General features: G+C 43.3%; 1 protein-coding gene across 2 annotated transcripts; it reads left to right on the forward strand.

Annotated features, from left to right (window-relative positions):
* Positions 1-71: 71 nt before the first annotated feature.
* LOC129865371 (ataxin-7-like protein 1) lies at positions 72-27027 on the forward strand. Of its 2 annotated transcripts, XM_055938115.1 has the most exons (11): positions 72-231; positions 670-738; positions 6320-6424; positions 14047-14236; positions 14443-14843; positions 18007-18089; positions 18303-18547; positions 19028-19247; positions 23486-23607; positions 23961-24693; positions 24925-27027. In XM_055938115.1, exons 1-11 carry the CDS (start codon positions 135-137, stop codon positions 24940-24942), a joined length of 2283 nt encoding a protein of 760 aa, XP_055794090.1. In that variant the 5' UTR covers positions 72-134; the 3' UTR covers positions 24943-27027. The 2 variants fall into 2 exon arrangements, with proteins under 2 accessions (XP_055794090.1, XP_055794089.1); XM_055938114.1 differs by lacking the exons at positions 72-231; positions 670-738; positions 6320-6424 and adding an exon at positions 9069-9168.
* Positions 27028-27587: the final 560 nt, after the last annotated feature.

Raw genomic sequence — 27587 nt, forward strand, 5'->3', positions numbered from 1 at the left:
CCCCTTTGCAACCTTTCAACTCCTTGCCGTCAGTGGCCGAGCTAAGACGGAACACGACGAAGGTGACGTCAGGTGCCTCGCTAGTCTCACTGCGAAGTAGATGGGAAAAAATCAAGCAACAAGAAGGAAGTGCAATGGCGACATTGAATCGCCAACTACCAAATCCGGATACGTTCCTGTGCAAACCTTGGTCAACTTTTATCAGCGCAGCAAAATTACACTATTCTGACAGTAAGTGCAAGTCCAATGTTGTCATTCATTTCTATAAAAAATGGCACGTGCGAACAGTGTTGAGTTGTCCTCCATGCATCTGTCAAAACTGAAAAATAATTAGCTAGTTACCAAATTCATAACAAATCTATAAAACTCATGTTTACAAATGCTCGGTATTCATTTGACGCATTCTCAATATGCTTGTAATGCGCATGGGTTAGTTTACTGATGTCTGTCTGGCTACGATAACTTTCGTTGCTTGTTGGTGACAGTTTCCTTGATTTATCAAGGCAGCTCGTCAGTTAACGTTACAGCTGCGAGCTAGCTATCTAGCTAGACGTAATGACACGTTTCAGCGTGGCGTGCGTGAGATTTATGTTTTTTTTCAACCACCAACTAACCGATCGTACATGAACTCTAATACGAACTCTATTTTCTTATATTATTTTAATACAGACTCACTCGTCGAAAACCGTTTGAAAGAGCTGTACCACAACTGGGAAGGAACTAAACTCAGCAAAGAAGGTAAGGTTGATCAAAACGTGCTGTAGTGACTGTCATCTGAGCCTTGTTTTTGTTGTTCTTGTTCTTGTGGACTGATGACGCTCCAGGTGTCACTCCAGCATTCCTGCCAACATTCTTGCATATTTTAACACCACAGCCACACAACACGGCACAGCCTGTCAAATTCAAAGCTAAGGGACGACCACAGCATACATTTTTCCTAACACTGTTTATTATGAAGGTAAACTATGTTTTATGTATGATGATGAATGTTAGCGTTTGTTAATTACAAATGGATTGATATTTAGTGCCATGATATTGGCCAAGCAAGAAATGTCACGTGTGTATGAGTATGTTCCCTTCCTGCTTACCTAGAGTTTGTACCCTAGAGGTTATTGGCTCTACCTATACTGTACAAATGAGGGGATTTGATGACTATAGGTTGGAGGGCCACCCAGAGTGACAGACAGGAGCAACATTCAAGTGTAGTACACTTCATAACTAACTCCCCAGTCTTCAGTTCAGCCAGACTGTGAGTGCCAAAGCAGCCTCTCTCAGTCCCAGCTAGACTGGATTCACCAATATGTTCTGACTGCTGATCCCAGGCTAACACACTGAGACAGAGTAAGATTGACTTGCCCTTTAGATACTGAACTAAGGCCAGTTGTGTTTCCCCTGGACCCCCTAATGGTTAAGGTAAGGAGATCTTCTCACTCACTCAGCCAGAATGGAGTCTCCCAGTGTTGTTGATCCCCGGCCAAGAGTCAGGCAGGTTGTGAGACACACACACACCACCCACTGATGAGGCCATACCATGTGTCAAGCAGACAGTAATAGCTAACTGGCGCTGAAGATGACTGAGTGACGTCATTACAGACCTATAGCCTAGTCATCTCTGAGATTAGTGCCAGACAGTGATTATGCCCATAGTTATATGGTAAACTCAGCATTATGCCCTCTCCACTACATAGGTCAACAGCCGATGTAGTCTATAATTCAATTCATTATCTTACAATGTTGTTTACGAGGATAAGTGAGACTTGACAATGCACAAATATAGAAAAATGTTATCCCCGCTTTAAAAAGAAATTCTCAGCGGGTGTCTGACAGACAGTATGTTTCTCTCTGCCTGGGTAGCGCTCATTCACGAAAGACAGATTGTTTTAGCAGCACTGTTTTGGCAGTTTCTGTTGTTCTGGCAGGCGAGCGAGGCAGTAAGCTACACACTGTTCTCATTTGTCTTGGCAGAGACAGATGATTTTTTTTTGTTGCTTTTATAAGTACTATACTCGTTGTTTCTGGTTTAGGGATGGGCATTTGAAATAATTTCACTATTAGAATAATATCATGATTTGTTTGATTTTTTTTCTTGGATATCCGGATAGTTGAAATACATGTTGTTTTTTTTAACGTATATTTTTAGTCTGAGCCCTTGCGTGAGGGAGAGACGCAGATGGTTCTGCTCGGAGGAGGGGCCGGTGTGTATTTGTGAGACTGAGAGACTAGAAAGTAGCCACGGTGGCCCGCGCTAGTTAGACAAACTTGTAACATTAGCTGCTGCTTATTTAGCATCCAAAGACGGTGCCTTTTTTTACTGCATCAAATCGATATGCATAAGATAGCTAAGATGGCAAGTTAGCCAGCTAGATAACTAGCTAATTGAGGCTACAATCACTGCACTCCCCCATCCCTGTAAACAAATGGCAAAACCATGATTCAGATTAAACAACAGCCTACCTCTTGGTTGTTTGTTGTAGGCCACTCCTTCTCATTTAGCTAACTTTTAATTCCATTTGGCATTGATTAGAGATCTCTCACTTCACTTGCCACACATGGAACCTCTGACTGTGGAGCAGCTTTGATTGGCCAACAAAATCAACAAGCGCGAAACGTGTATAGGCTACCATCATCGATGGCTACATGTCATTTTTTTAACGGAGTGAACGTCATAAACACTACATTTCAAAGTTGGTTGTTTTTATTCAATTAACAATTTCAAATGTCATCCTTGTATTTAATAGTGCCACATGGGTAATTAAATGTACTTCATACAAAGCATTTTCATTGTTAATAAATAGGGCGGCAGGTAGCCTAGCAGTTAAAAGCGTTGGACCAGTAATCAAAAGGTTGCTTGTTCGAATCCCTAAGCCGACTAGTTGAAATATCTGTGCAGCAACTACTACTCTTAAACCTTTGGAAGCCATCTACCACAGTGCCCTTCGATTTGTTACAGGTGACAGATTTGATATTCATCACTGCATCCCTGTATCAAAAGGTTGGCAGGACTTCACTAAAGACCCGTAGATCTGTACATTGCTCCCTTTTTGTTTACAAGGCCCTACTTCATAAACTTACATCTTATCTAACTTTGCTGTTGAAGTATAGACACCTGAGTTGCCTAACCCGTGTACAGGATTGGTTATCTCCTGGGGTTCCTAGGGTCTCCACCGATCTAGGTAAATCTGCTTTTCATTTGAAAGCACTGTATTGCTCCCCGAGTGGCGTAGCGATCTAAGGCTCTGCATCTCAGTGCTAGAGGCGTCACTACAGACAACCTGGTTTCGATTCCCGGCTGTATCACAACCAGACGTGATTGGGAGGCTCATAGGGCGGCACACAATTGGCTCGGCGTCGTCCGGGTTTTATTTCGGTGTAGGCCGTCATTGTAAATAAGAATTTGTTCTTAACCGACTTGCTTGGTTAAAAGGTAAAAAAATATATATATATGTTTTTTAAATCGTACAAAAAAATTGCGGGAAGAAAATTCAAAATACTTTTAATCCTAATGTTCTGTGCCATTCGAGCAGTTTAGAGTATTGATTGGCGACTTATTTGTGGAGGAATGTAACTGTTTTTCTAGGTGATTTGTGATGTTTTACTTGTACTTTTCATGACTGTGTTTTTGTATTTTAATGTGTACATATATATATTAGAGGTCGACCGATTAATCAGCATGGCCGATTAATTAGGGCCGAATTCAAGTGTTCATAACAATCGGTAATCGGCATTTTTGGACGCCGATTATGGCCGATTACATTGCAATTCATGAGGATACTGAGTGGCAGGCTGACCACCTGTTACTCGAGTGCAACAAGAAGCCAAGGTAAGTTGCAACTAGCATTAAACTTATCTTATAAAAAACAGTCAATCTTAATCACTAGTTAACTACACATGGTTGATGATATTACTAGTTTAACTAGCTTGTCCTGCGTTGCATATAATCATTGCGGTGCCTGTTAATTTATCATAGAATCACAGCCTACTTCACCAAACAGGTGATGATTTAACAAAAGCGTGATTAATTTGCCAGAATTTTACATAATTATGACGTAACATTGAAGGTTGTGCAATGTAACAGCAATATTTCGACTTAGGGGGTTGCCACCCGTTCGATAAAATACGGTTCCGTATTTCACTGAAAGATTAAACGTTTTGTTTTCTAAATGATAGTTTCCGGATTTGACCATATTAATGACCTAAGGCTCGTATTTTTTATTTTTATTTATTTATTTTTTTTAAATACATTTTATCCCCTTTTCTCCCCAATTTTCGTGGTATCCAATCGCTAGTAATTACTATCTTGTCTCATCGCTACAACTCCCGTACGGGCTAGGGAGAGACGAAGGTCGAAAGTCATGCGTCCTCCGAAGCACAACCCAACCAAGCCGCACTGCTTCTTTAACACAGCGCGCCTCCAACCCGGAAGCCAGCCGCACCAGAGGAAACAGCGTGCACCTGGCCCCCTTGGTTAGCACGCACTGCGCCCAGCCCGCCACAGGAGTCGCTGGAGCGCGATGAGACAAGGAAATCCCTACCGGCCAAACCCTCCCTTACCCGGACGACGCTAGCCCAATTGTGCGTCGCCCCACGGACCTCCCGGTCGCGGCCGGCTGCGACAGAGCCTGGGGGCGAACCCAGAGACTCTGGTGGCGCAGTTAGCACTGCGATGCAGTGCTCTAGACCACTGCGCCACCCGGGAGGCCTAAGGCTCGTATTTCTGTGTGTTTATTATATTATAATTAAGTCTATGATTTGATATTTGATAGAGCAGTCTGACTGAGCGGTGGTAGGCAGCATCAGGCTCGTAAGCATTCATTCAAACAGCACTTTCCTGTGTTTGCCAGCTGCTCTTCGCAATGCTTCAAGCACAGCGCTGTTTATGACTTCAAGCCTATCAACTCCCGAGATTAGGCTGGCAATACTCTAGTGCCTATAAGACATCCAATAGTCAAAGGTATATGAATTACAAATGGTATAGAGAGAAATAGTCCTATAATTCCTATAATACCTAAAACCTCTCAACAGGGAATATTGAAGACTCATGTTAAATTGAACCACCAGCTTTCATATGTTCTCATGTTCTGAGCAAGGAACTTAAACGTTAGCTTTTTTACATGGCACATACTGCACTTTTACTTTCTTCTCCAACACTTTGTTTTTGCATTATTTAAACCAAATTGAACATGTTTCCTTATTTATTTGCGACTTAATTGATTTTATTGATGTATTATATTAAGTTAAATTAAAAGTAATTATTCAGTATTGTTGTAATTGCCATTATTACAAATATATATATATATATATATATATATATATATTTTATATATATATATATATATAAAAATCGGCAGATTAATCATTATCTGCTTTTTTTTGGTCCTCCAATAATCGGTATCGGTGTTGAAAAATCATAATCGGTCGACCTCTAGTATGTATGTATACATACATACATGCATACATACATACATATATACAGTTGAAGTCGGAAGTTTACATACACCATAGCCAAATACGTTTAAACTCAGTTTTTCACAATTCCTGACATTTAATCCTAGTAAAAATTCCGTCTTAGGTCAGTTAGGATCACCACTTTATTTTAAGAATGTGAAATGTCAGAATAATAGTAGAGAGAATTATTTATTTCAGCTTTTATTTATTTCATCACATTCCCTGTGGGTCAGAAGTTCACATACACTCAATTAGTGTTTGGTAGCATTGCCTTTAAATTGTTAAACTTGGGTCAAATGTTTCAGGTAGCCTTCCACAAGCTTCCCACAATAAGTTGGGTGAATTTTGGCCCATTCCTCCTGACAGAGCTGGTGTAACTGAGTCAGGTTTGTAGGCCTCCTTGCTCGCGCACACTTTTTCAGTTCTGCCCACAAATGTTCTATAGGATTGAGGTCAGGGCTTTGTGATGGCCACTCCAATGAGATGTTGCTTCAATATATCCACATCATTTTCCAGAACAAGATTCATGACAAAACGCTAACCTGATGAGTAAGATTGCTTGTTTGGAAGTTGGATCAGCTCAACCCCCCCCCCCCCCCCCCCCCCCCCGACATTAACCATAGGAGAAAACAACAAAGCTGCGCTTAGATCAATGTGATTGGGAGTCCCATAGGGCAGGCGCACAATTGGCCCAGTGTCGTCCGGGTTTGGCCGGTGTAGGCCGCATTGTAAACAATAATTTGTTCTTAAATGACTTGCCTAGTTAAATAAAGGTAAAAAAAGAAAAAAAAATGTCTAGGCAGCTTTCTGATTTTACTCCTAGTTCAGCCCCTGTCCCTTCGCTCACCCCAGTTCCTGTCTCTGTCTTCTGTAGAGATGCACGTGTTTGGCCAGTTTCCCAACCAGGAGGATTTCTGTCTCGTCGTCTGCCATGTCTGCAACCAAGTGGTCAAACCCCAGGGCATCCTCACCCACTACGGTAAGAACCCTAATCCCTACACACTACCCAGTACCCAAACACACTACAGTAAGAACCCTAACACACTAGCTTTATGTACCACCCTAACTCTGACACTACCCTTACAGTACAAACCACCCTGACCTTGACACATTACCCAGACCCACTATGGTAAGACCCCTAACTCTAACCCATTACAGTAAGAGACCCCCAACATTGGTCAGTGCTGGACCAAATCAAAATCACATTTTATATGTCACATGCTTTGTAGACAACAGGTGTAGACTATCAGTGAAATGCTTACTTACAGGTCCATTTCCAACAATGCAGATTTAAAGATTAAAAAAAAATAATAATAATAATTGAAAACCAGCTCTTGTCTGTCCGTTTGCTTACGCTCGGGTTGATCACCAGTAAGCGGAGCGCGCTTACATATGCTGCTGGCTAGCTGCTCATGTCCTAGAGCGAGGAGTCCGTCTGTGCCAAGAGACAGGCAAAACACACATGCAAATGCCCACACACGCCCCCCTTGAGTGCTCCGCTTACCTGCCCCCTGCAGGTTATTGCCTCCAGCTGCAGTCCTCTCAGACATGTAAATCTGGTTATAACGCATGTAAATCTGACCTTAGATCTGTGGTTAAGGGAAACAGGATATCTTCCTCTCCCAACAGCTGTTCACTGACAGGCTCTGAGGTCAGCTCTGCTCAGGGGTCAATGCCTTTCAGCTATGCTCCTCCAGCTCTACTCGTGTGTGTGTGTGTGTGTGTGTGTGTGTGTGTGTGTGTGTGTGTGTGTGTGTGTGTGTGTGTGTGTGTGTGTGTGTGTGTGTGTGTGTGTGTGTGTGTGTGTGTGTGTGTGTGTGTGTGTGTGTGTGTGTGTGTGTGTGTGTGTGTGTGTGTGTGTGTGTGTGTGTGTGTGTGTGTGTGTGTGTGTGGCGAGAAATACTCTTTCTGACAGCCAGCCAGCCTGTCTGCAGGAGTCAGACAGACAGTTTATACCCAGCTCTGTTTCTCTCTCTGCCCATCTGTAGCTGGCGGCGGAGGCTGATTTAAGCAGTTTAACGGAAAAGCTTTTGTATGTTATTCAGAGGTTGGGTGTGTGTGTGTGCTAGACTGTTATTCATAGGGTGTGTGTGTTGTCTGGTGCCTGCCCTTATGTTCCTGGATTAATTGAGCTCCTTGCAGGCTCTCTCCTCTCAGCTTAGTTTCGTTTCCTGACTTTGATGTGTGGGCTGGCACTCCCTGCAGTGTGGTGTGTTGGCAAGGCAGTTAGTTGTTTGTGTGCTTGCTTTGGTGCCAGTGTGGGCAGTTGTTGTGTTGAAGCAGCTGCAGTGATAGTGTGTGTGTGTGTGTGTGTGTGAGGTTTAGTGTAGTGTTGATTTGTATAGAGTAGTTTAGTGATGTGTCATGTTATGAAATGTATTGGCTGTTGCAGAAGGTTTTGGCGCTTCTCTCTCTCTTTCTTTTTTTCTCTCTCTCTTTCTCTTTCTCTCTCTGTGGTGGGTGTCTTCCTCTAGCGGTGGCAGTGAGGATGTAAACGAACACAGCTGAGCTCTCAGTGCGATGCTGACTCTCAGCTTCCTACTTCCTGTGGCTGCTAGGCTTACTCGGCTCTCACGCTAGCCGCCGCCTCACTCGCTCGGCAATGCCATGGCAACGGGCTTGAGGGACTGGGTAGACGTTGGCCCTAACCACTGACACAGGTTCAGATAGTTTTAAACCCCCATAATAATGTTTAAGGTTAGGATAGGGTATTTTGATCCAAGATCTGTGTTAGGGGATCGCTTGTACCTTGGAAGGGCAGATGTACACGATTTAGACTTGGTTGCATTGTTCGATGTACTCTAAACTACAGTTGTAAATAAACCAATGTGTGTGTGAATCTGAATTGGCTGCTGTGTAACTACTGCTGCTGCTACTACTACTGCTGCATACCGGAATGAGGTGGACTTTGGTCCTCGCTCCCGATACAGCTGCCCCTCTGCTTTACCTTTGCCTATTTACTCACCTGCACATACACCTGCCTGACGAACGCAGTTACACACTCACACAATACCTGGAACACACGCACGACTGCCGCCTGGCATACACACACACGCCCTGACACCTGCTTAATCTGTGTGCTCATTCATCCCTGTTGTTCTAACGAGCTGTTGGTATTTCAGCACTCATTGGCAGGGTAAGGCAATCTCCCTGTCATTCCCACACACTGTCATCGTATTGGCTCCTCACACTGTCAGTCACTAAACTGTGACCAATGAGACAGATTCTGTGGAGTGGGTGATACAGCCTGTCAGACAGTAGTTGGCTGAGGACAGTTGGCAGGATGGCTGTGGTGCCGGGGCCCAGTCTATTTAGGAAATTGCCAGGGCAGAACAGAATTAATAATCATGAATAGTTTGATTTGCTGACAGTGATATAATGCATTATTTTATCCCCGCTGCAGTTCGTAAGCTTTCCTCCCTAATTTTAGTGCAAAGTCTGCGTGCGTAGTAGGTCTACAATAAGCATTTAATGAGGTGTGGGTGCGTAGGAGAGCGAGTGTGGGTGCGCACGAGAGCGCGTGTGGGTGTACGGGAGAGTGCGTGTGGCGTGGGTGTGGGTGTGTGTGTGTGTGTGGGAGCGCCCATGTGGGTTTTTGACATGTCCCTCTGTCCCGACTAGGTGTCTGGGGAGTAGAGTCCCAGTGAGGCAGAGAGAGTAAAGGACCTCCCCACCTTCCTCACCCCCCCCCCCCCTCCCCCAAAGACATGCATAGCCAGAACCGTAAGTTTCCTCTCCTTTAGTCCTCCTTCCTTCCTTCCTTCTCTATCCTCTCCTCTCTCTGTCTCTCTCCAATGCCCTCTACTGCAATATGGATCACTGAGTTTCAGACTAACGCTTTCAGTTGGTGGTACCAGCTCATGATTTGGTCGCACCCATAAAAAAAAACATTGTCACGCAATATACAGGACCAATCAAAAGTTTGGAGACACCTACTCATTCCAGGGTTTTTCTTATTTTTTCTTATTTTCTACATTGTAGAATAATAGTGAAGAAATAACACATATGGAATCATGTAGTAACCAAAAATGTGTTCAAAAAATCAAAATATATTTTATATTTGAAATTCTTCAAAGAAGCCACCCTTTTCCTTGATGGCAGCTTTGTACACTCTTGGCATTCTCTCAACCAGCTTCATGAGGTAGTCACCTGGAATGTATTTAAATTAACAGGTGTGCCTTGTTAAAAGTTGAATTGTCAAATGTATTTCCTTCATAATGCGTTTGAGCCAATCATTTGTGTAGTGACATATTATGCCAAGAACAATTTAAATAAGCAAAGCGAAATAACAGTCCATCATTACTTTAAGACATGAAGGTCAGTCAATATGAAAAATGTCAGGAGCTTTGAAAGTTTCTTCAAGTGCAGTCGCAAAAACCATCAAGCGCTATGATGAAACTGGCTCTCATGAGGACTGCCACAGGAAAGGAAGACCCAGAGTTACCTGCTGCAGAGGATAAGTTCATTAGAGTTAGCAGCCTCAGAAATTGCAGCCCAAATAAATGCTTCACAGAGTTCAAGTAACATACACATCTCAACATCAACTGTTCAGAGGAGACTGTGTGAATCAGGCCTTCATGGTTGAATTGATGCAAAGAAACATCTACCAAAGGACACCAATAAGAAGAGACTTGCCTTGGCCAATAAACACAAGCAATGGACTTTAGACCGGTTTAAATCTGTCCTTTGGTTTGATGAATCCAAATGTGAGATTTTTGGTTCCAACCGCTGTGTCTTTGTGAGACACAGAGTAGGTGAACGGATTATCTCTGCATGTGTGGTTCCCACCGTGAAGCTTGGAGGAGGAGGTGTGGGGGTGCTTTGCTGGTGACACTGTCCGTGATTTATTTAGAATTCAATCCACACTTAACCAGCAGGGATACCACAGTCTTCTGCAGCGATACGCCATACCATCTGGTTTGCGCTTATTGGGACTATCATTTGTTTTTCAACAGGACAATAACCCAACACACCTCTAGGCTGTGTAAGGGCTATTTGACCAAGAAGGAGAGTGATGGAGTGCTGCATCAGATGACCTGGCCTCCACAATCACCTGACCTCCACAATCACCTGACCTCAACCCAATTGAGATGATTTGGGATAAGTTGGACTGCAGAGTGAAGGAAAAGCAGCCAACAAGTGCTCAGCATATGTGGGAAATCCTTCAATACTGTTGGAAAAGCATTCCAGGTGAAGCTGGTTGAGAGAATGCCAAGAGTGTGCAAAGCTGTCAAGGCAAAGGGTGGCTACTTTGTAGAATATAAAATATATTTTGATTTGTTTAACACTTTCTTGGTTACTACATGATTCCATGTGTTATTTCATAATTTTGATGTCTTCACTATTATTCTGCAATGTATAAAATAGTAAAAATAAAGAAAAACCCTTGAATGAGTAGGTGTCTAAACTTTTGACTGGTACTGTATATTTTTATAGTAATCTTGTCAAGTCATTCACAGTGCTTTATTAAGAAGTGTAATAGGCTACTGAGATGCTGTTAAATAAATAAGTTGTTTCATCCAACATGTCCAAGCAGGAATGTATGATTCAAGATATTTTGATGTGCAACCTAATCCAGTGATTTTCATGAATTTTGGGTTGACAAATAGGATATTGTGATATTTTACTGTCAAAATAGGGCTACCGATGTTCTTTATTTTTGTTGTGGAGATGAATTTGCCTACATCTTTATATGCATTAAGGGACAGTTAGAAAATTACTCGGGGGGGGGGGGGGGGGGTTAACATTTTTTTTTTTGGACCGGGCTCATATTCGTCATACTTGATATTTGCCTCAACATGTTTCATTGCCCATGATTAGGCTTTTTCTCAATCAGAGTAATTGACCTCGCAATAAGCCAGTGTCGAGTAACTTCCAAGTCAGCTTTGGGTTGCTGAAATGGGAAGCTGCATCCGCTGCGCAATCAATCCGGAGGTGAAAAGCACATGGTGCATTTTAATTTCACGAATTAACTAACAAAAAGAGGGCTTTGTGTTGGAGCCTATTTCTTCCTATTTAAGAAATAAGAGGTAGGCCGTCCTGTTTGGTAGGCAATTATAGGCTAACAATAGATTTGTCGGCCAATTCCTTCAATAGTGTCACCACTTCTTAAATACCTCAGTGTCCGTACAAGTAACTAGGGTTGGGCGATATTACGATAGTATCGTCTATCGAGGATGATTGACAGCCGTCGTCGATGGTGATACCCAACCTATTTCAACTTGACTGGCCTCGCGTATTAAAGAGAAGAGCGGTGCACAGCAGGGCAGTGCATGGGTGACATTCCGAGAAAATTGTCTATATTGCTATATTCCCATTTGCTATTTCAATGAATATCTTATATTTACAGAATGCAAGAGAACAATGTAGACGTGGCCTAGTTTCACCAAAGCAACGCTAAATGTCCAGTCAAACAATGTTTGTTTTTTCTCTTTCTCCAATAGCGGATGATTTCTCCCACCGCACTATCTCATGTTCAAACAATTAGCCTAGAACTCCGTTAGGTTATCTCAAAGTTTTTTTAAGTTGTATTTTTAATAACCTACAAATATGGTAGACCTAAGGTAATAATGAGAGGGATACAGTGCCTTCAGAAACTATTCACACCCCTTGACTTTTTCCACGTTTTGTTGTGTGGATTTAAAATGAATTGTCTTTCATTTTTGTCAACGATCTACAAAAGAATACTCTGTCAAAGTGGAAGAAAAATTATATATATATATTTTTTGAAATATGAAAAATAAAACGCTATCTCGATTAGATAAGTATTCAACCCCCTGAGTCAATACATGTTACCCACCTTCGCACCTTTGGCAGCTATTACAGATGTGAGTCTGTCTGGATAAGTACAAGAGCGTTCCACACGTGGATTGTGCAACATTTGCCAATTTGTCTTTTTAAACAAATCTTCAAGCGCTGTCAAATTGTTGATCATTTCTAGATAACCATTTTCAGGTCTTGCGATAGATTTCAAGCATATTTAAGTAAACACTACCTCGGCCACCCAGGAACATTCACTGTCTTCTTGGTAAGCAACTCCAATGTAGATTTGGCTTCATGTTTTAGGCTATTGTCCTGCTGAAAGGTTGATTCATTTTCCAGTGTCTGGTGGAAAGCAGACTGAATCAGGTTTTCCTCTAGGAACTTGACTGTGCTGAGCTCTGTTCCGTTTCTCTTTTTATCCTGAAAAACTCCCCAGTACTTAACAACCACTATGCTTTAAAAAAATGGTGGGTAATATGTTATATTGGATTTGCCCTGAACATAACTTTGTATTCAGGACAAAAAGTCAATTGCTTTGCCATATTTTTTGCAGTATTACTTTAGTGCCTTGTTGCAAATTTTGGAATAATTGTATTCTGTACAGGGTTCCTTATTTTCACTCTGTCAATTAGATTAGTATTGTGGAGTAACTACAATGTTGTTTATCCATCCTCAGTTTTCTCCCATCACAGCCATTCAACTCTGTAACTGTTTTAAAGTTGCCATTGGCTTCGTGTTGAAATCCCTGAGTGGTTTCCTTCCTCTCCGGCAACTGAGTTAGGAAAGACACCTGTATCTTTGTAGTGACTGGGTGTATTGATACACCATCCAAAGTGTAATTAATAACTTCACCATGCTCAAAGGGATATTTAATGTCTGCTTTTAAATTTTTTACCCATCTACCAATAGGTGCCTTTTTTTGCGAAGCATTGGAAAATCTCCCTGGTTTTTGTGGTTGAATCTGTTTGAAATTCACTGCTCGACTGAGGGACCTTGCAGATAATTGTATGTTTCCGGGGTACAGAGATGAGGTAGTCATTCAAAAATCATGTTAAACACTATTATTGCACACAGAGTGAGTCCATGCAACTTCTTATTTTTACTCGTGAACTTATTTAGGCCTGCCATAACAAAGGGGTTAAATACTTATTGACTCAAGACATTTCAGCATTTTTTATTAATTTGTAAACAATTTGAAAAACATTATTCCACTTTGCCATTATGGGGTATTGTGTGTAGTCCAGTGACAAACAAATCTAAATTTAATCCGTGCTAAATTCAGGCTGTAACACAACAAAATGATATCTATAAAAAGCTGAGACCCTCCTCTCTTCGACAGGGACAACAGTAGTTGCGTCCAAAGCTGTGTTTTTCCTGCAATTGGATTTTGAGATGTTATACAATCGGACACTTACTTTATAGGAATCATGAGTATAATGTACTTCACTTTTTGACGAAGGAAAAAGGAAACCGCACATTGCTCTTGATAGTATCACTGATCTTTCTTTAATAAGCTTACGTATCTGCCTCACGGCCTTCGTCAGAGCTTTTTCACTGTTTGACCAAATCGTGCTTTTTAGCTGGTTTGAGTGAGTGACAATGTAAAATGTGCAGCTCGCACCGATGCGACCACTAATAAAATTAGAGTCAAATAGTCGCAGTCTGGAGCCATGGATCACTTACAAACATCACAGATTCATTGTGTGAATAACTGACCAGTCAGTGATCTACAGTGTTAAGATATTTTCATGATGCTGGGTGTTTACCAGGTGGGTTCACGCTCAGTCTGTATTCAGTCTGTATTTCTCCTGAACCTCTGTGTGTGTGTGTGTGTTTCAGAGCGTCGGCACGGCTCCCCGTGCCCCTCCAGGGGTCCAGTGGTCTCTGTGAAGCCCAATGTGGCAGTGTCCCCCACCCCGGGTCCTACTCCCCCTCTGCCCTTCAGGGTCCCCAGAGACTACCCCCACTCCCGCTTCAACAAGGCCCCGCTCGCTGTCTATCCTCCCAAGGGTGTCCGCAGCAAGACATGGTGGGTGCACAAACAGGCCAAATCTTGTGAACATGCAGACATTTCCTGCATCGAATCCCTGTCATGGTTATTTTTTTTGAATAAAAATAATCCCACAATTTTCCACTCAATCAATTAGCACCCCCCCACTCCTCCCTCTATCATTCCTCACTCTCTTGCTTTATCTGTCGCTCCATCCCCCTCTCTCTCTCTCTCTCTCCCCCCAGTGTGTCGTTGCCAGTAGTGAGTCTGGAGAAGATGCCATGTCTGGGCCGGGCAGAGAGGGGAACACACGTCAGAGTCAACTGCTTTTCTTCCACCACCTCCTGCTCCTCTCCCTCCTCCCTCCTCCCCTCCCTGACCCCCCCAGCTCCCCTCAGGGGGTCTCAGGAAAAGCTGGTGTCCGGCCGCGGCCTAACCACCCCTTGCTCCACCACACCCCTCTCCCTGGTGGACCGCCGGCCCAGCCCGGCCCGCTCTCCCCTGGACAAACGACCCTCCTCTACCCCCTCCCCTTTGAATCACCGCAGACCCTCTCCCTCCCCTCGGACCCCCGCAACCCCCTCCCCCCTGGACAGGAAACAGCAGAATGGAACCAAGACGCCCAGGCCTCATAGGAGACTGTCAGGTGAGAACACAGTCTAACCACAGATCTAGGATCAGTGTACCCTAACCCCAATCCTACCTTCATTATCATGTGTGGCTCAGTTGGTGGGATGGTGCTGACAACGCCAATGATCATGGGTTCGATTTCCCGCTGGTGCCACCCACACGAAAATGTATTAACCTTTCAGGAGCCTCTACCCCGGGTCCGGGAGCACCCCCCACCCCCCCCACACTGATTAGCATCGCTAGCATATTGTCACAATTAAATAGTAGCATCTAAATATCATTAAATCACAAGTCCAAGACACCTAATGAAAGATACAGATCCTGTGAATAAAGCCACCATTTCAGATTTTTAAAATGTTTTACAGGGAAGACACAATATGTAAATCTATTAGCTAAACACGTTAGCAAAAATCACCATTTTTTTTGTCCACCATTTTCTCGCAACACCAGTAGCTATCACCAATTCGGCTAAACTAAGATATTGATAGCCACTAACCAAGAAAAAACCTCATCAGATGACAGTCTGATAACATATTTATGGTATAGGATAGGTTTTGTTAGAAAAATGTGCATATTTCAGGTATAAATCATAGTTTGCCATTGCAGCCAGCATCACAAATCTCACCAAAGCTCCTAGAATTACTACAGAGAGCAACGTGTATTACCAATTTACTCATCATAAAACATTTCTTAAAAATACACAGCACATAGCAATGGAAAGACACAGATCTTGTGAATTCAGACAACATTTCAGATTTTCTAAGTGTTTTACGGCGAAAACACAATAAATCGTTATATTAGCATACCACATATGCAAACGTTACCCGAGCATTGATTCTAGCCAAAGAGAGCGATATCGTTATCATCGCCAAAATATATACATTTTTTCACTAACCTTCTCAGAATTCTTCAGATGACACTCCTGTAACATCATATTACAACATACATATAGAGTTTGTTCGAAAATGTGCATATTTAGCCACCAAAATCATGGTTAGACAATGACAAAAGTAGCTCAGCTGGTCAGAAAATGTCGTGCACCATATTAGACAGTGATCTAGTCTTATACATAAATACTCATAAACTTGACTAAAAAATACAGGGTGGACAGCGATTGATAGACAATTTAATTCTTAATACAATCGCGGAATTACATTTTTTAAATTATCCTTACTTTTCAATACAGGTTGCGCCAAGCGAAGCTATAGCAAACAAAATGGCGGCATAAGCGTTTAACATTTTTCGACAGAAACACGATTTATCATCATAAATTGTTCTTACTGTGAGCTGTTCTCCCATCAGAATCTTGGACAATGAATCCTTTCTTGGGTCTAATCTTCTTTTGGTCGAAAGATGTCCACTTGTCCGTCGAAATGCCCACTAACGTACGACCGGGACCTCGAAACGTGCCCGGAGCTTCAAAGTCTATTACAAAGCAATGCCTCAAAATTGCACTAAACGGATATAAATTGCTATAAAACGGTTTAAATTAACTACCTTATGATGTTTCTAGCACCTATAACGAGTAAAAAGATGACCGCCGCTATATTACTGGCTAAACCAAGGCTTGGAAAAAGGCCAGTCAGATATCCTTCTTGCGTTGAGCGCAGAGTCCAAAGGAACGCTACTTCCGGTATTTGGTGATTTATAGAGCCAATGATTGCGCAATCGACTCCATTCAAATTGTCACCACTTACTGTCATCTAGAGGAAGGCGTGGGCAGTGTTTGTATCCTCATAGGATTTACAGTGGCTTTAAAACTGATCTGGAACCAGAGGCCAAGAGTTCTGAAAACTCACTCACTGGGAGGAAAAGTGCTGTAGAATGAGTTCTGTTCCACTCAGAGACATAATTCAAACGGCTATAGAAACTAGAGAGTGTTTTCTATCCAATAATAACAGTAATATGCATATTGTACGAGCAAGAATTTAGTACTAGGCAGTTTAATCTGTAGAGAAAATTATGCTAATGCGAAACAGCACCCCCTATAGTTGCAAGAAGTTAATGCATGATGTTAGTTGCCTTTGAATAAAAGCGTCTGCTAAATAGCATATATTATACCTAAATTATTATAATCAGGGATCATGCAAAACTGACCAGAGATGAGCCAACTTCATCCTCCTCCTAGGTGAACAGACACAAAGACGGATGGAGAGAACATACGATGTATTACTGTACCTTTTATCTGGTAGGGAATGTGTAACAACTTAAATTCTTCCACCAGGAATGTGCATATCTATCTCAGCACTATAAAGGTCATGGTAAATATATAGCCTATGTTTATAAGTGTAAAACCCCTCCGTATTCCTTATCTCCCCTAACCTTTGAAAGCTGCCCAGTCATGAGAGTGACGGGGCATGAACAGATTCATATTATGGGTTAGGAACTTGGCATGGGTGGGGGCTGTTTTGAAAGAAGAGAGAGTGGAGGCTGTTGCTCAACACTAATCCTATGCACTGGGGCCTTGCTAATTCTACTGTTGATGAGGAGACTTCCCTCGTACCTCTCTTTCCAACTTTCCTATCTCTTTGTTCTTCCGCCGCTCTGTCTTTTCCCTCTCTTGCCTTTCTCCTCTCTTCCTTTACTCCTCTCGTCTGTCTCTTTTCCCAGTCTCTCTCTCGCTCTCTCCTCTCTCCTCTCTCTCTCTCTCTTCTCCCCCCCCATATGTTGTTGTCCCTGTGCTGTGCGTCGCTCCAACTCTTTGATTTACAAGTATAATTCATGAGCTACTGCTGCCAAGGCTTCTGCTCCTTAAAAACCTTCCCACCGCTTGGGACTCCAACTGGCCTCTTCTACTCTCATCTCCTAAACACATACGCTGAGAGACACACACACACTTTTCATCTCCCGCATGCACACACACGCCTTATCTCCCAAACACACGCAACGCACACTCCCATAACTACCTAGATTATACAGATTACATATAGAGATTACATATGGAAGATTACAGGGACAATTGAACTGTTTAACGTAGGGGAAACTTCACAGTGGAATTGGGGAAGTTTCAGTGAAAGAACAGTCTACTGTAGGTCTTATAAGACAACTTTGTAAACACTTCTCTCCTGTCATTCAAGATCTCTTGGCAAAAGATGACTTCATGGTACTCCGGAAGACAAAATTCTGAAATCAGCTGTGATGACCTGGTTTGATTTTTGATGGCTGTCTGGTGTTTACAGGGAGGGTGTTTGACCCTAACAAGCACTGTGGAGTCCAAGACCCAGAGAGCAAACGGTCCTGCACGCGATCACTCACCTGCAAGGTGAGATACACTGGCCTCTAACCTCTGACCTCTAACCTCACATCTCATTGGCTACACACCTTATTCTGACCATAAGTGCGCATTACGTTATTTTGCCTTTATTTTCCTTGATACCAGGGGAAACTAATTTAAGTCTCATTTAAATGTGTTTTTATTGCCCTTTTGTGTCCACTTATCTTTGTTATTATATTGTATATTATTATATTGTTCCAGACTCACTCCTTGATCCACCGACGGGCCGTCCCAGGCAGGCAGAAAGAGTTTGATATCCTCCTGGCGGAACACAAGGGCAGAGCGAAGGAGAAAGATAAGGCGGGAGGGCAGAGGAGGGAGTCACAGGGGGGCAGTCAGAGCACCCGTGCCAATGATACTACCCCCTCCACCCTGCCCCCCCACTGCCACAATGGCAGAACCGTCTCCACTCTCAAACTGCGGTGGGCCAATGCACACAGACCAAGGTAGGGGGCAGCACTGAGGCCAAAGTCAATGTATAGCTTCTATTCATTCAATGGAATCATACTTGTTAAATATTTTCAATAAAGATGCTGTGTTTGCTGCTCAGTAATATTAGACCAAAGTTAGACCAAAGTTGCATATTTGTAAGACATTCTACTGCGCTGTTGGAGCTAGTAACATAAGCATTTTCCTGCACCTTCTGTAACACCTGCAAATCTGTGTACGCAACCAATTAACTTATTTGATTGTGAAAATCAGTCAGTTCAAACTCACACCACTAGGGGGTGCTGTATCCTACTGTTGATAGGAGAATCAGAATCAAAGTGAAACAAACCGATTTTGACACTTGTTAGTTTTGTAAGTCATGTTAGTGTCTAGTTCTAAACATGTTCTTACTTTCACTTTCTCTTCTCTTTCTTTCTTTCTTTCTGCCTGTCTCTTTCTTTCTCTCTTTTTCGTTCTCTCTCCCTCTCTGTGGGCAGGGTACCTGGTAGTGGGGGTGCTGCTCTCCTTTCCTCCATCCCCCCCGTCCCCCCAGGCTCAACACAGGACCCCCCAGTCCCTGTCTGGCAGAGGGCAGGAGGGGACAGGGACGGTCGTCTGTCCAGTGATGAGGGCGACCCAGGAACACCAGATGACCCTGACATAGACGGAGACCGACCATCCTGCCACTACTCCCCTCACCACCCTCGACCACTGGGGGTATGTACCTGTACCCGTAGTCATTTAGCAGACGCTCTTATTCAGGGTGACTTACAGGAGCAATTTGGGTTAAGTGTCTTGTACCTGTTTCTGTACCTGTCTACCCAACATTTAAGATTAAGGTAGCTATGTGCAAAAATATGTACAGTTGAAGTCGGAAGTTTACATACACTTAGGTTGGAGTCATTAAAACTCGTTTTTCAACCACTCCACAAATGTCTTGTTAACAAACTATAGTTTTGGCAAACTATAGTACTTGTGCATGACACAAGTAATTTTTCCAACAATTGTTTACAGACAGATTATTTCACTTATAATTCACTGTATCACAATTCCAGTGGGTCAGAAGTTTACATACACTAAGTTGACTGTGCCTTTAAATAGCTTGGAAATTCCAGAAAATGATGTCATGGCTTTAGAAGCGTCTGAAAGGCTAATTGACATAATTTGAGTCAATTGGAGGTGTACCTGTGGATGTCTTTCAAGGCCTACCTTCAAACTCAGTGCCTCTTTGCTTGACATCATGGGAAAATCAAAAGATATCAGCCAAGACCTTAGGAATAAAAACTGTCGACCTTCACAAGTCTGGTTCATCCTTGGGAGCAATTTCCAAACGCCTGAAGGTACCACGTTCATCTGTACAAACAATAGTACGCAAGTATAAACACCATGGGACCACGCAGCCGTCATACCGCTCAGGAAGGAGACGCTTTCTGTCTCCTAGAGATTAGCGTACTTTGGGGTGAAAAGTGCAAATCAATCCCAGAACAACAGCAAAGGACCTTGTGAAGAGGTACGAATGTATCTATATCCACAGTAAAACGAGTCCTATATTGACATAACCTGAAATGCTGCTCAGCAAGGAAGAAGCCACTGCTCCAAAACCGCCATAAAAAAGCCAGACTACGGTTTGCAACTGCACATGGGGACAAATATTGTACTTTCTGGAGAAATGTCCTCTGGTCTGATGAAAGAAAAATAGAACTGTTTGGTCATAATGACCATCGTTATGTTAGGAGGAAAAAGGGGGATGCTTGCAAGCCGAAGAACACTATCCCAACTGTGAAGCATGGGGGTGGCAGCATCATGTTGCGGGGGTGCTTTGCTGCAGGAGGGACTGGTGCACGTCAGAAAATAGATGGCATCATGAGAAAGGAAAATTATGTGGATATATTGAAGCAACATGTCAAGACATCAGTCAGGAAATTAAAGCTTGGTCGCAAATGGGTCTTCCAAATGGACAATGACCCCAAGCATACTTCAAAAGTTGTGGCAAAATGGCTTAAGGACAACAAAGTCAAGGTATTGGTGGCCATCACAAAGCCCTGACCTTAATACTATAGAACATTTGTGGGCAGAAGTGAAAAAGCGCATGCGAGCAAGGAGGCCTACAAACCTGACTCAGTTACACCAGCTCTGTCAGGAGGAATGGGCCAAAATTCACCCAACTTATTGTGGGAAGCTTGTGGAAGGCTACCCGAAACGTTTGACCCAAGTTAAACAATTTAAAGGCAATGCTACCATACTAATTGAGTGTATGTAAACTTCTGACCCTCTGGGAATGTGATGAAAGAAATAAAAGCTGAAATAATCATTCTCTCTACTATTCTTCTGACATTTCACATTCTTAAAATGAATTGGTGATCCTAACTGACCTAAGACAGGGAATTTTTATTAGGATTAAATGTTAAGGAATTGTGAAAAACTGAGTTTAAATGTATTTGGCTGAGGTGAATGTGAACTTCCAAATTCAACTGTATAATTTGTACGAAGGGTTTGTAAGTAATCACAAAATGTCAGCTGCTTCTAAAATATCTGTAAACAAATAAATGGTTGATAAACTACTTGTAAATCTTATATAAAGTGTTCCCTTATCTCTCAGTCTAACACCCAGACTGAAATCAACCCTAAGCCCCTCCCTAGAGCTGGGAAGATAAACCGAAAACTACCGACATGGACATTGCCCTCTTACCGAAGCATTTTGGTTACGTCTGTAATTTTCAGTGAATATGCTACACAATGCTTTTGTTCTAAAAGCGTTATTTTGTGTAACTGTAATGTGCATTAACTTGCTTTCTGCATTGAAAGTACAGTATCTTCCCTGTCCTTGTTTCGTTGCCTGGTCTCACTCTCTCTCCCCACTTTGCGTGGAGGGACAGATGCATTCTGATAATCGCAAGCACTTTGAGCAACGTTTCAAAATGGAATTGTGGGAAAACAAAGTTTTTAAATGGTATTTTACTGTAGTTAGAACATTCTCTGCTTTATGGCAGCATACATTTTTTTTCTTCTCAACTCTCAACATTGAGGAAATTACACCACTTTCCAAACAGTATGTAATTGAGATGATTCGCTGGCGGAACGTGCCATTTGCAGTCAATACATTAAGTAGTCTATTGATGCCTACCAATGGAAAGTTTTTTTTGGACATTACATTTGCTGTTAGATCCTTTACATGGCTGTCCAGCAACAATATCATATATTTAGATTTTAGCAATATAGATAATGTGTTTTGAGTTCCCACTTCCTCAGGTGGTAAATTATGTATTAAATGTACAAAAAAAGGAGGCAGGCAAATGAATCTCTAAGAGCCCAAAATAAATCTGATCATTCTGGATCCTATTTCAAAGTATCCGTGCATTCCCTGAACATGTTAGATGAAATGGCTGACTTCTTTCATGTCTGACTTGGCACGTTAAAACTAGATCCCTGCCCCTAATGGAAAGTTAAAAATAATAATAAATGAGTGTATTTATCGTTATCGAACCAAATGTATCGTTAAATGACTTTTATGTCAATATCTTCCAGCTCCACCCTTTCCCCCCACACTATTTGTAGAGATTTGATTGTGTAAGCGATATGGAGGAAACCTCAGCCGGCCTGCCTGATGGTAATGCTTTAGAGCAATGCCTTAGTAATGGCTGCGGCGCTATTGCCATGTCACCGTACTGCTTGAAGTAGGGGTGTAACGATACACATATTCGTACTGTAGCATTCAGTACGGATACCTAAGTTCGGTCCGCACTGTGAACACAAATTAATACATATAAATAAATCTGAGCTGAAAAGAAATCCCATTTCAGGCTATTCCATTAAAACAAACTATGCGCCAATTAAGATTAAAATTTTGATTAATGTGCGCATTTCAATGTGCTCTCTTGTGAGGCGCAGCCAGGAACTAGTTCTATAGTGGGGTCGATAAACCAGAATTGGAGGATCCTCCATCGCTTATATCTCCCGTTTGGGAACATTTTGTCTTCCTAGTAGATTACGTTAGCGATGGACATACTGTTAATGTTTTACCCACAACTCTATGTCGCCATGCTCAACGAGAATAGCCTATGCGGCTGCCAACACCTCAAATGTTGACAAATACGTTGACATCACCTCAGTATACCGCATGCAAGCAGCCCGTGGGAGCTGATTCTGACCGGGCCGAAGAAATTATAAGAGCGATAGGTAGGCTATGTTAAAAAAAATTACAGTCTTTGGTTTGTAGCCGCGGATATGCGCCTATTTTCGGTGGTTGAAAATAGGGGGTTTCAGCCAGTACCTTGTGAAAGTGCCCGAGCCACATTACAAACTTCACTGGCACTGAAGGAGACAGTGTCATGGTGTGTTCGTAACCAAGATGGAAGTGGGAATTTACCACTCAAACGGCCCTCCAACTGGTAATTACTTTTATGAAACTCGTCTATCATCCTGAGCTCCCCCTTCTCCCACATACTGACCTTTGACTTTACCTACTAAGGAAATGGCCTCTATAACAGCGTTTTTAGAAGTTAAATGCAACAACAAAACATTATTTAGAAAACGCAATCTATTTTATGTGGATTTGAACTGTATAACTGTCTAATAGCTGTACTTTTAGTTTAGCCATTAGCCAATCTGCGTTTCTCAATGAGTTCAAATCACATGAATGCAGCCAACTGGTATTTACGACTTCACAACTGGTAAATTCCCACCTCCCACATGGCTACAAACGCCGCGTCAGAGTGGAAACCAACATAACAATCCTGTCACAACAGACAATGCCAGGAACATTCTGAGTGCTGAACATTGTGAATGGCATTTTAGTCTTCCCGCTGTCCCGAAACCGAACCATGACCCCAAAACCTCAATGCGTACCGAACCATGGGTTTGGTGAACCGTTACACCCCTAGCTTGAAGCCATCCATACAGGCTGATTTGATCAATTTTTTTTCTTCTGACTGTTAACCCCTCCCTCCGTGTCTCAGTGCTGTGCGTTCAGCAGCAGGCTGATGGGACGTGGTCACTATGTGTTTGACCGGCGGTGGGACAGGATGAGGCTGGCGTTGCACTGCATGGTGGAGAAACATGTCAACGCTCAGATGTGGAGGTGAGGAAAGTGTGTGCGTGTATTTATTGTACCAGCATAAATGATTTGTCAGCCCGTGTTCTGGGGCTCTGGGACCAACTCCAATGTATTTACATCCAGCTTTCGACTTCTGTGATGCTCTATGGAGAAAGTGAGTTCAGCTGTCTAGGGAAGACACACAGAGACTCATAGACACTATTAATAGGTGTGGAATGGCGGATGTTAGTATGACCTGGTTCTGCTGGGGCTCTGGCATAGGACATCAGCAGCCAGCTCATATTCTAGACAGAAATGTCTCTGAACCCCTGTAAATCTATAGGTATTTCATTATTGCTCTGGTTTTTCTAACGTCCCTGTCCTCTGCTGTGTTACAGAAAGGTGCCCCTGGCTGCTGAGAGTCCTCTCTCCCTCGGGAGCCCTCCTATCAGCACTCCCTCCCCCAGCTCTCTCACCCCTCCTCCCCCCCTCTCCTTCCCTCCCTCCACCAACGGAGCCTTCTCCATTGGGCCCTACTCCACAGCCTTTCCCCAGGATGCATCAGCAGCAGGGTTGTTTGGCGTCAGGGACCCCTCCCAGCCCGTGGGCCCTGTCTCCGCCCTAGGGAAACCCCGTAATGGCACTACCACCAAACCCATCAGGCCCCCAGGGGCCACTGGTGGCGCGGCCAAGAAGAGGCGGACCACCCTTCCACCTAGTTCTGACACTCTCAGGGGGAACAACAGCAGCTACCAAACTCTGACTCCCACCCCCATGCTCCGCTCTGGCGTGCCCCTCCTTAGTGGTAGGAGAAAGACCTTAGGACACAGTGCCAGTGAGGTGGGGGTCAGGGCTGAGGACTGGTACTCCAACCCTGACCAAACCACCACCACACCCTACCCCCTCACTAAGGATCACCCCAGCCCCTTACGCCCTACTCCCAGCCCCCTTCCTCCTCCCAGCCCCCTGGTCTACGGAGGAGGGATGGAGGGGAGAAAGAGGAGGAGCCCCAGTGCGTACAGAGGAGGAAGAAAGCCCAGTAAGGTGACCAAAGCAGCAGCAGGGCTGGACGGCATCTTCAGGAGGAACAACACTGGACTTCTGGCCTCAGGCCCCGAGTCACCTCGACAGGTAAACACACCTAACTCACCTGGTTACTCACATGGTAATTCACCTCACTTGACAGCTGAAGTTACCTTGGCTCAAATAAAAATAGCCTGCCTCATATTTATATTTACTGTCATGGATTATACAGATTGATGTCGTCTTTGGATATGGGTTGAGCTTGACTGTCAACTTGAATCTCCCTTTCTTGCCCTCCCCCTGCTCTCCCTCTCCCTGTATCTCTCTTTCCTCTTGCAGTCCAAGTTGCATCATTGACAATAACAGGAGACATGGACAGAATGTTGTGTGGCTGGACCTGTGACCTTTGACACGATGTTAGTACCACAGGGCCCTGCCCTGTTAACAGTGATGTCACTCAGCACTGCACCTGTACCCATGAGGGATTCTGGGACTTGGAGTCATTGGTGGGTCAGAATGATTTGGCTCCTCCTCTCACACTGCCCATCCCATATTAGGTTGTGTGGTCCCTCCCCAGAATCCCGCCCACACGTTGATCAGCCAATGGGCGGTTCTGCAGAGGTAGTCTCCATGGTTACAGGGTGAAGCACTCAAATCAAGGCACTCATCATCACAAACTGCCCTCTGAAAAGGGAACCTGCTTTAGGTTGGCATCTTTATCACCGCTCTACATGCATTTAGACATTTTGTTGTTGTAGTATCCCGTTCCTGTGTGGTCAGGTGACCAGGCAGGAATTCCCATGTCCAACAACTTCCTCAGACAGACCTGTATTGACAGCCCCAGCAGACCTCCACTCCTCACCACACACACCCTTCTCTCCAGCATGCCAGAGTTCAAAGTGCACTTACTCTCCTCCTCCTGGACTCCAGAGGCTACACACCAACCTGTCTGTCACACAAGGGAAGACTTTATACTGACACTTTTTCATGAAATGTCTTTCAAAATAGGAAGAATTCAGGTTATCGAGGATTGTTTTTATTTTTCGTCTCAAATGTTGCAACACAGAGAGGACCGACACCCTAAATGGAAAAACGATGGTGTTGGATTTTTTTATGTATAATAATTTATAATTTCTTAATTTTCTTACTGACCAGAGTAGAGCTACAGACAAATTATATTTGTATGTCAATTTTTTAAAAGTATTATTATTATCATAGTTGTTATTGTTGAAATGTGTACATATATTTTATTATTTTTATATTTATTATTAGTCTCCCATTACTAAAAGAACTCAAGCTAAAGTGTTTTACCCGCTTGGTGACATGTATTTTTAAGGGTCCTTTTTGCCTGCGGTTCTCCCTTTTCACACTTCTTCCAATGTTTCTACCTGTCAACACGACTTCTCCTTCTCTTCCACTGGTCTCTGACAGACTTGTATGTCTGCTTGATTGACGTGTACATTACAGAAATGTACATATGGCACAAGCCAACTCCTTTTAATACCGCTGGTTCCACTGCAGTGTGTTTTTCTGTTCTGTCAGTGATAGACACTCTACAGGGACGTCACTGACATGGGCTGCATCTCAATAGTCTGAAGTGGCCTCTTCTCCTCGTCTCCTCCTTCGTCTTTCCTCAGACACTCTACAGGGACGTCACTGACATGGGCTGCATCTCAATAGTCTAAAGTGGCTTCTTCTGCTCGTCTCCTCCTTCGTCTTTCCTCAGACACTCTACAGGGACGTCACTGACATGGGCTGCATCTCAATAGTCTAAAGTGGCCTCTTCTCCTCGTCTCCTCCTTCGTCTTTCCTCAGACACTCTACAGGGACGTCACTGACATGGGCTGCATCTCAATAGTCTAAAGTGGCCTCTTCTCCTCCTTCGTCTTTCCTCATCTGAAAACTCAGGTGTAGTTTAGAGCAACGTGGGGGTTGCTAACCAGGAATTTGACTTGCGTCTAGCGAGTTCTTGTGATAGGAAGTTACTTCAGATTATTTAGATGCGTTTTTCTGAACAGTGGCAGCGCCCCTACTGTTACATACATGGGGAATGTCAGTGGTTGCCTGAAGGAAAAGTAATGCTTTTTCAGATCTTCTCTTTTGCACTTTTTCCTCATATGCCCAGATCGTTAATCTACTTCTATTTCTATAGATATTTGCTTCCCACCAAGTATGAACTCTGAGGTGTGAAGACACGCACAATCAAGATGACTTTGTTAAAAAAAAAATATATGAATTTGGATACTGTTCTTTAATTTTCTTTCACTTTGAAAATGTTGACGGTTTTGTAGATCGGAAGGAAAAAATCGAATGTATTCCCTTTTTAGATGGAATTGTAAGGCTGCAAAATGCGAAGGCTGTGCAAGGGGTGTGTAGACTTTCACTAGGCACTGTATATATTTGTAAAGGTGTTTTGTCAACAACAGTAAATATGAAGACTAGGCCTGTATTCCTTGTGACTTCAATCCCCTTTATAAACCAGTGTACTTTAGGCTACAGTGTAGGCCAGGGCTATTCAACTCTTACCCCATGAGGTCTGGAGCCTGCTGGTTTTCTGTTCTACCTGATCATTAATTGCACACACCTGGTGTCCCAGGTCTAAATCGGTCCCCGATTTAGATGGGAACAATGGGGAAAATGCATTGGAACTGGCTTTGAGGTCCAGAGTTGAGTTTGAAAGGTGTAGGCTATCTGAATCTCAGACAAGGTTATTTTGTCAATTTTATTTTGACAATTTTACTGAATGTGTCTGTCTCCATGGCTAAGGGAAATCACAAACACTGTAGGTCTGCATGGTCCAGGGAGAGGGGCTGGGAAAAGTAGGTACAGTGGGGGAATGTTTCTACGCCTGCTGTTTGTCTTCAGACCCTGCCTCTGCAGAGGTGCACACTCTTCCAAGTCCTTAGGCCCTCATCTGCAGCACTCCATATTTCTGTAAGTGCTCGTAGGTGAAAGTATTGTCTCTTTTCACCATCTCGGATGACCTCCGACACACTCAAATG

This window comes from Salvelinus fontinalis, chromosome 11, assembly GCF_029448725.1.
Source record: "Salvelinus fontinalis isolate EN_2023a chromosome 11, ASM2944872v1, whole genome shotgun sequence".
NCBI classification, from domain to species: Eukaryota; Metazoa; Chordata; class Actinopteri; order Salmoniformes; family Salmonidae; genus Salvelinus; species Salvelinus fontinalis.

Coding starts and splice junctions, on each gene's coding strand:
- LOC129865371 (XM_055938115.1), top strand. CDS start 135: ATGGCGACATTGAATCGCCAACTACCAAATCCGGATACGTTCCTGTGC. Junction 739..6,319: donor AACTAAACTCAGCAAAGAAG/GTAAGGTTGATC, acceptor TGTCTTCTGTAG/AGATGCACGTGTTTGGCCAG. Junction 18,090..18,302: donor CGCGATCACTCACCTGCAAG/GTGAGATACACT, acceptor ATATTGTTCCAG/ACTCACTCCTTGATCCACCG.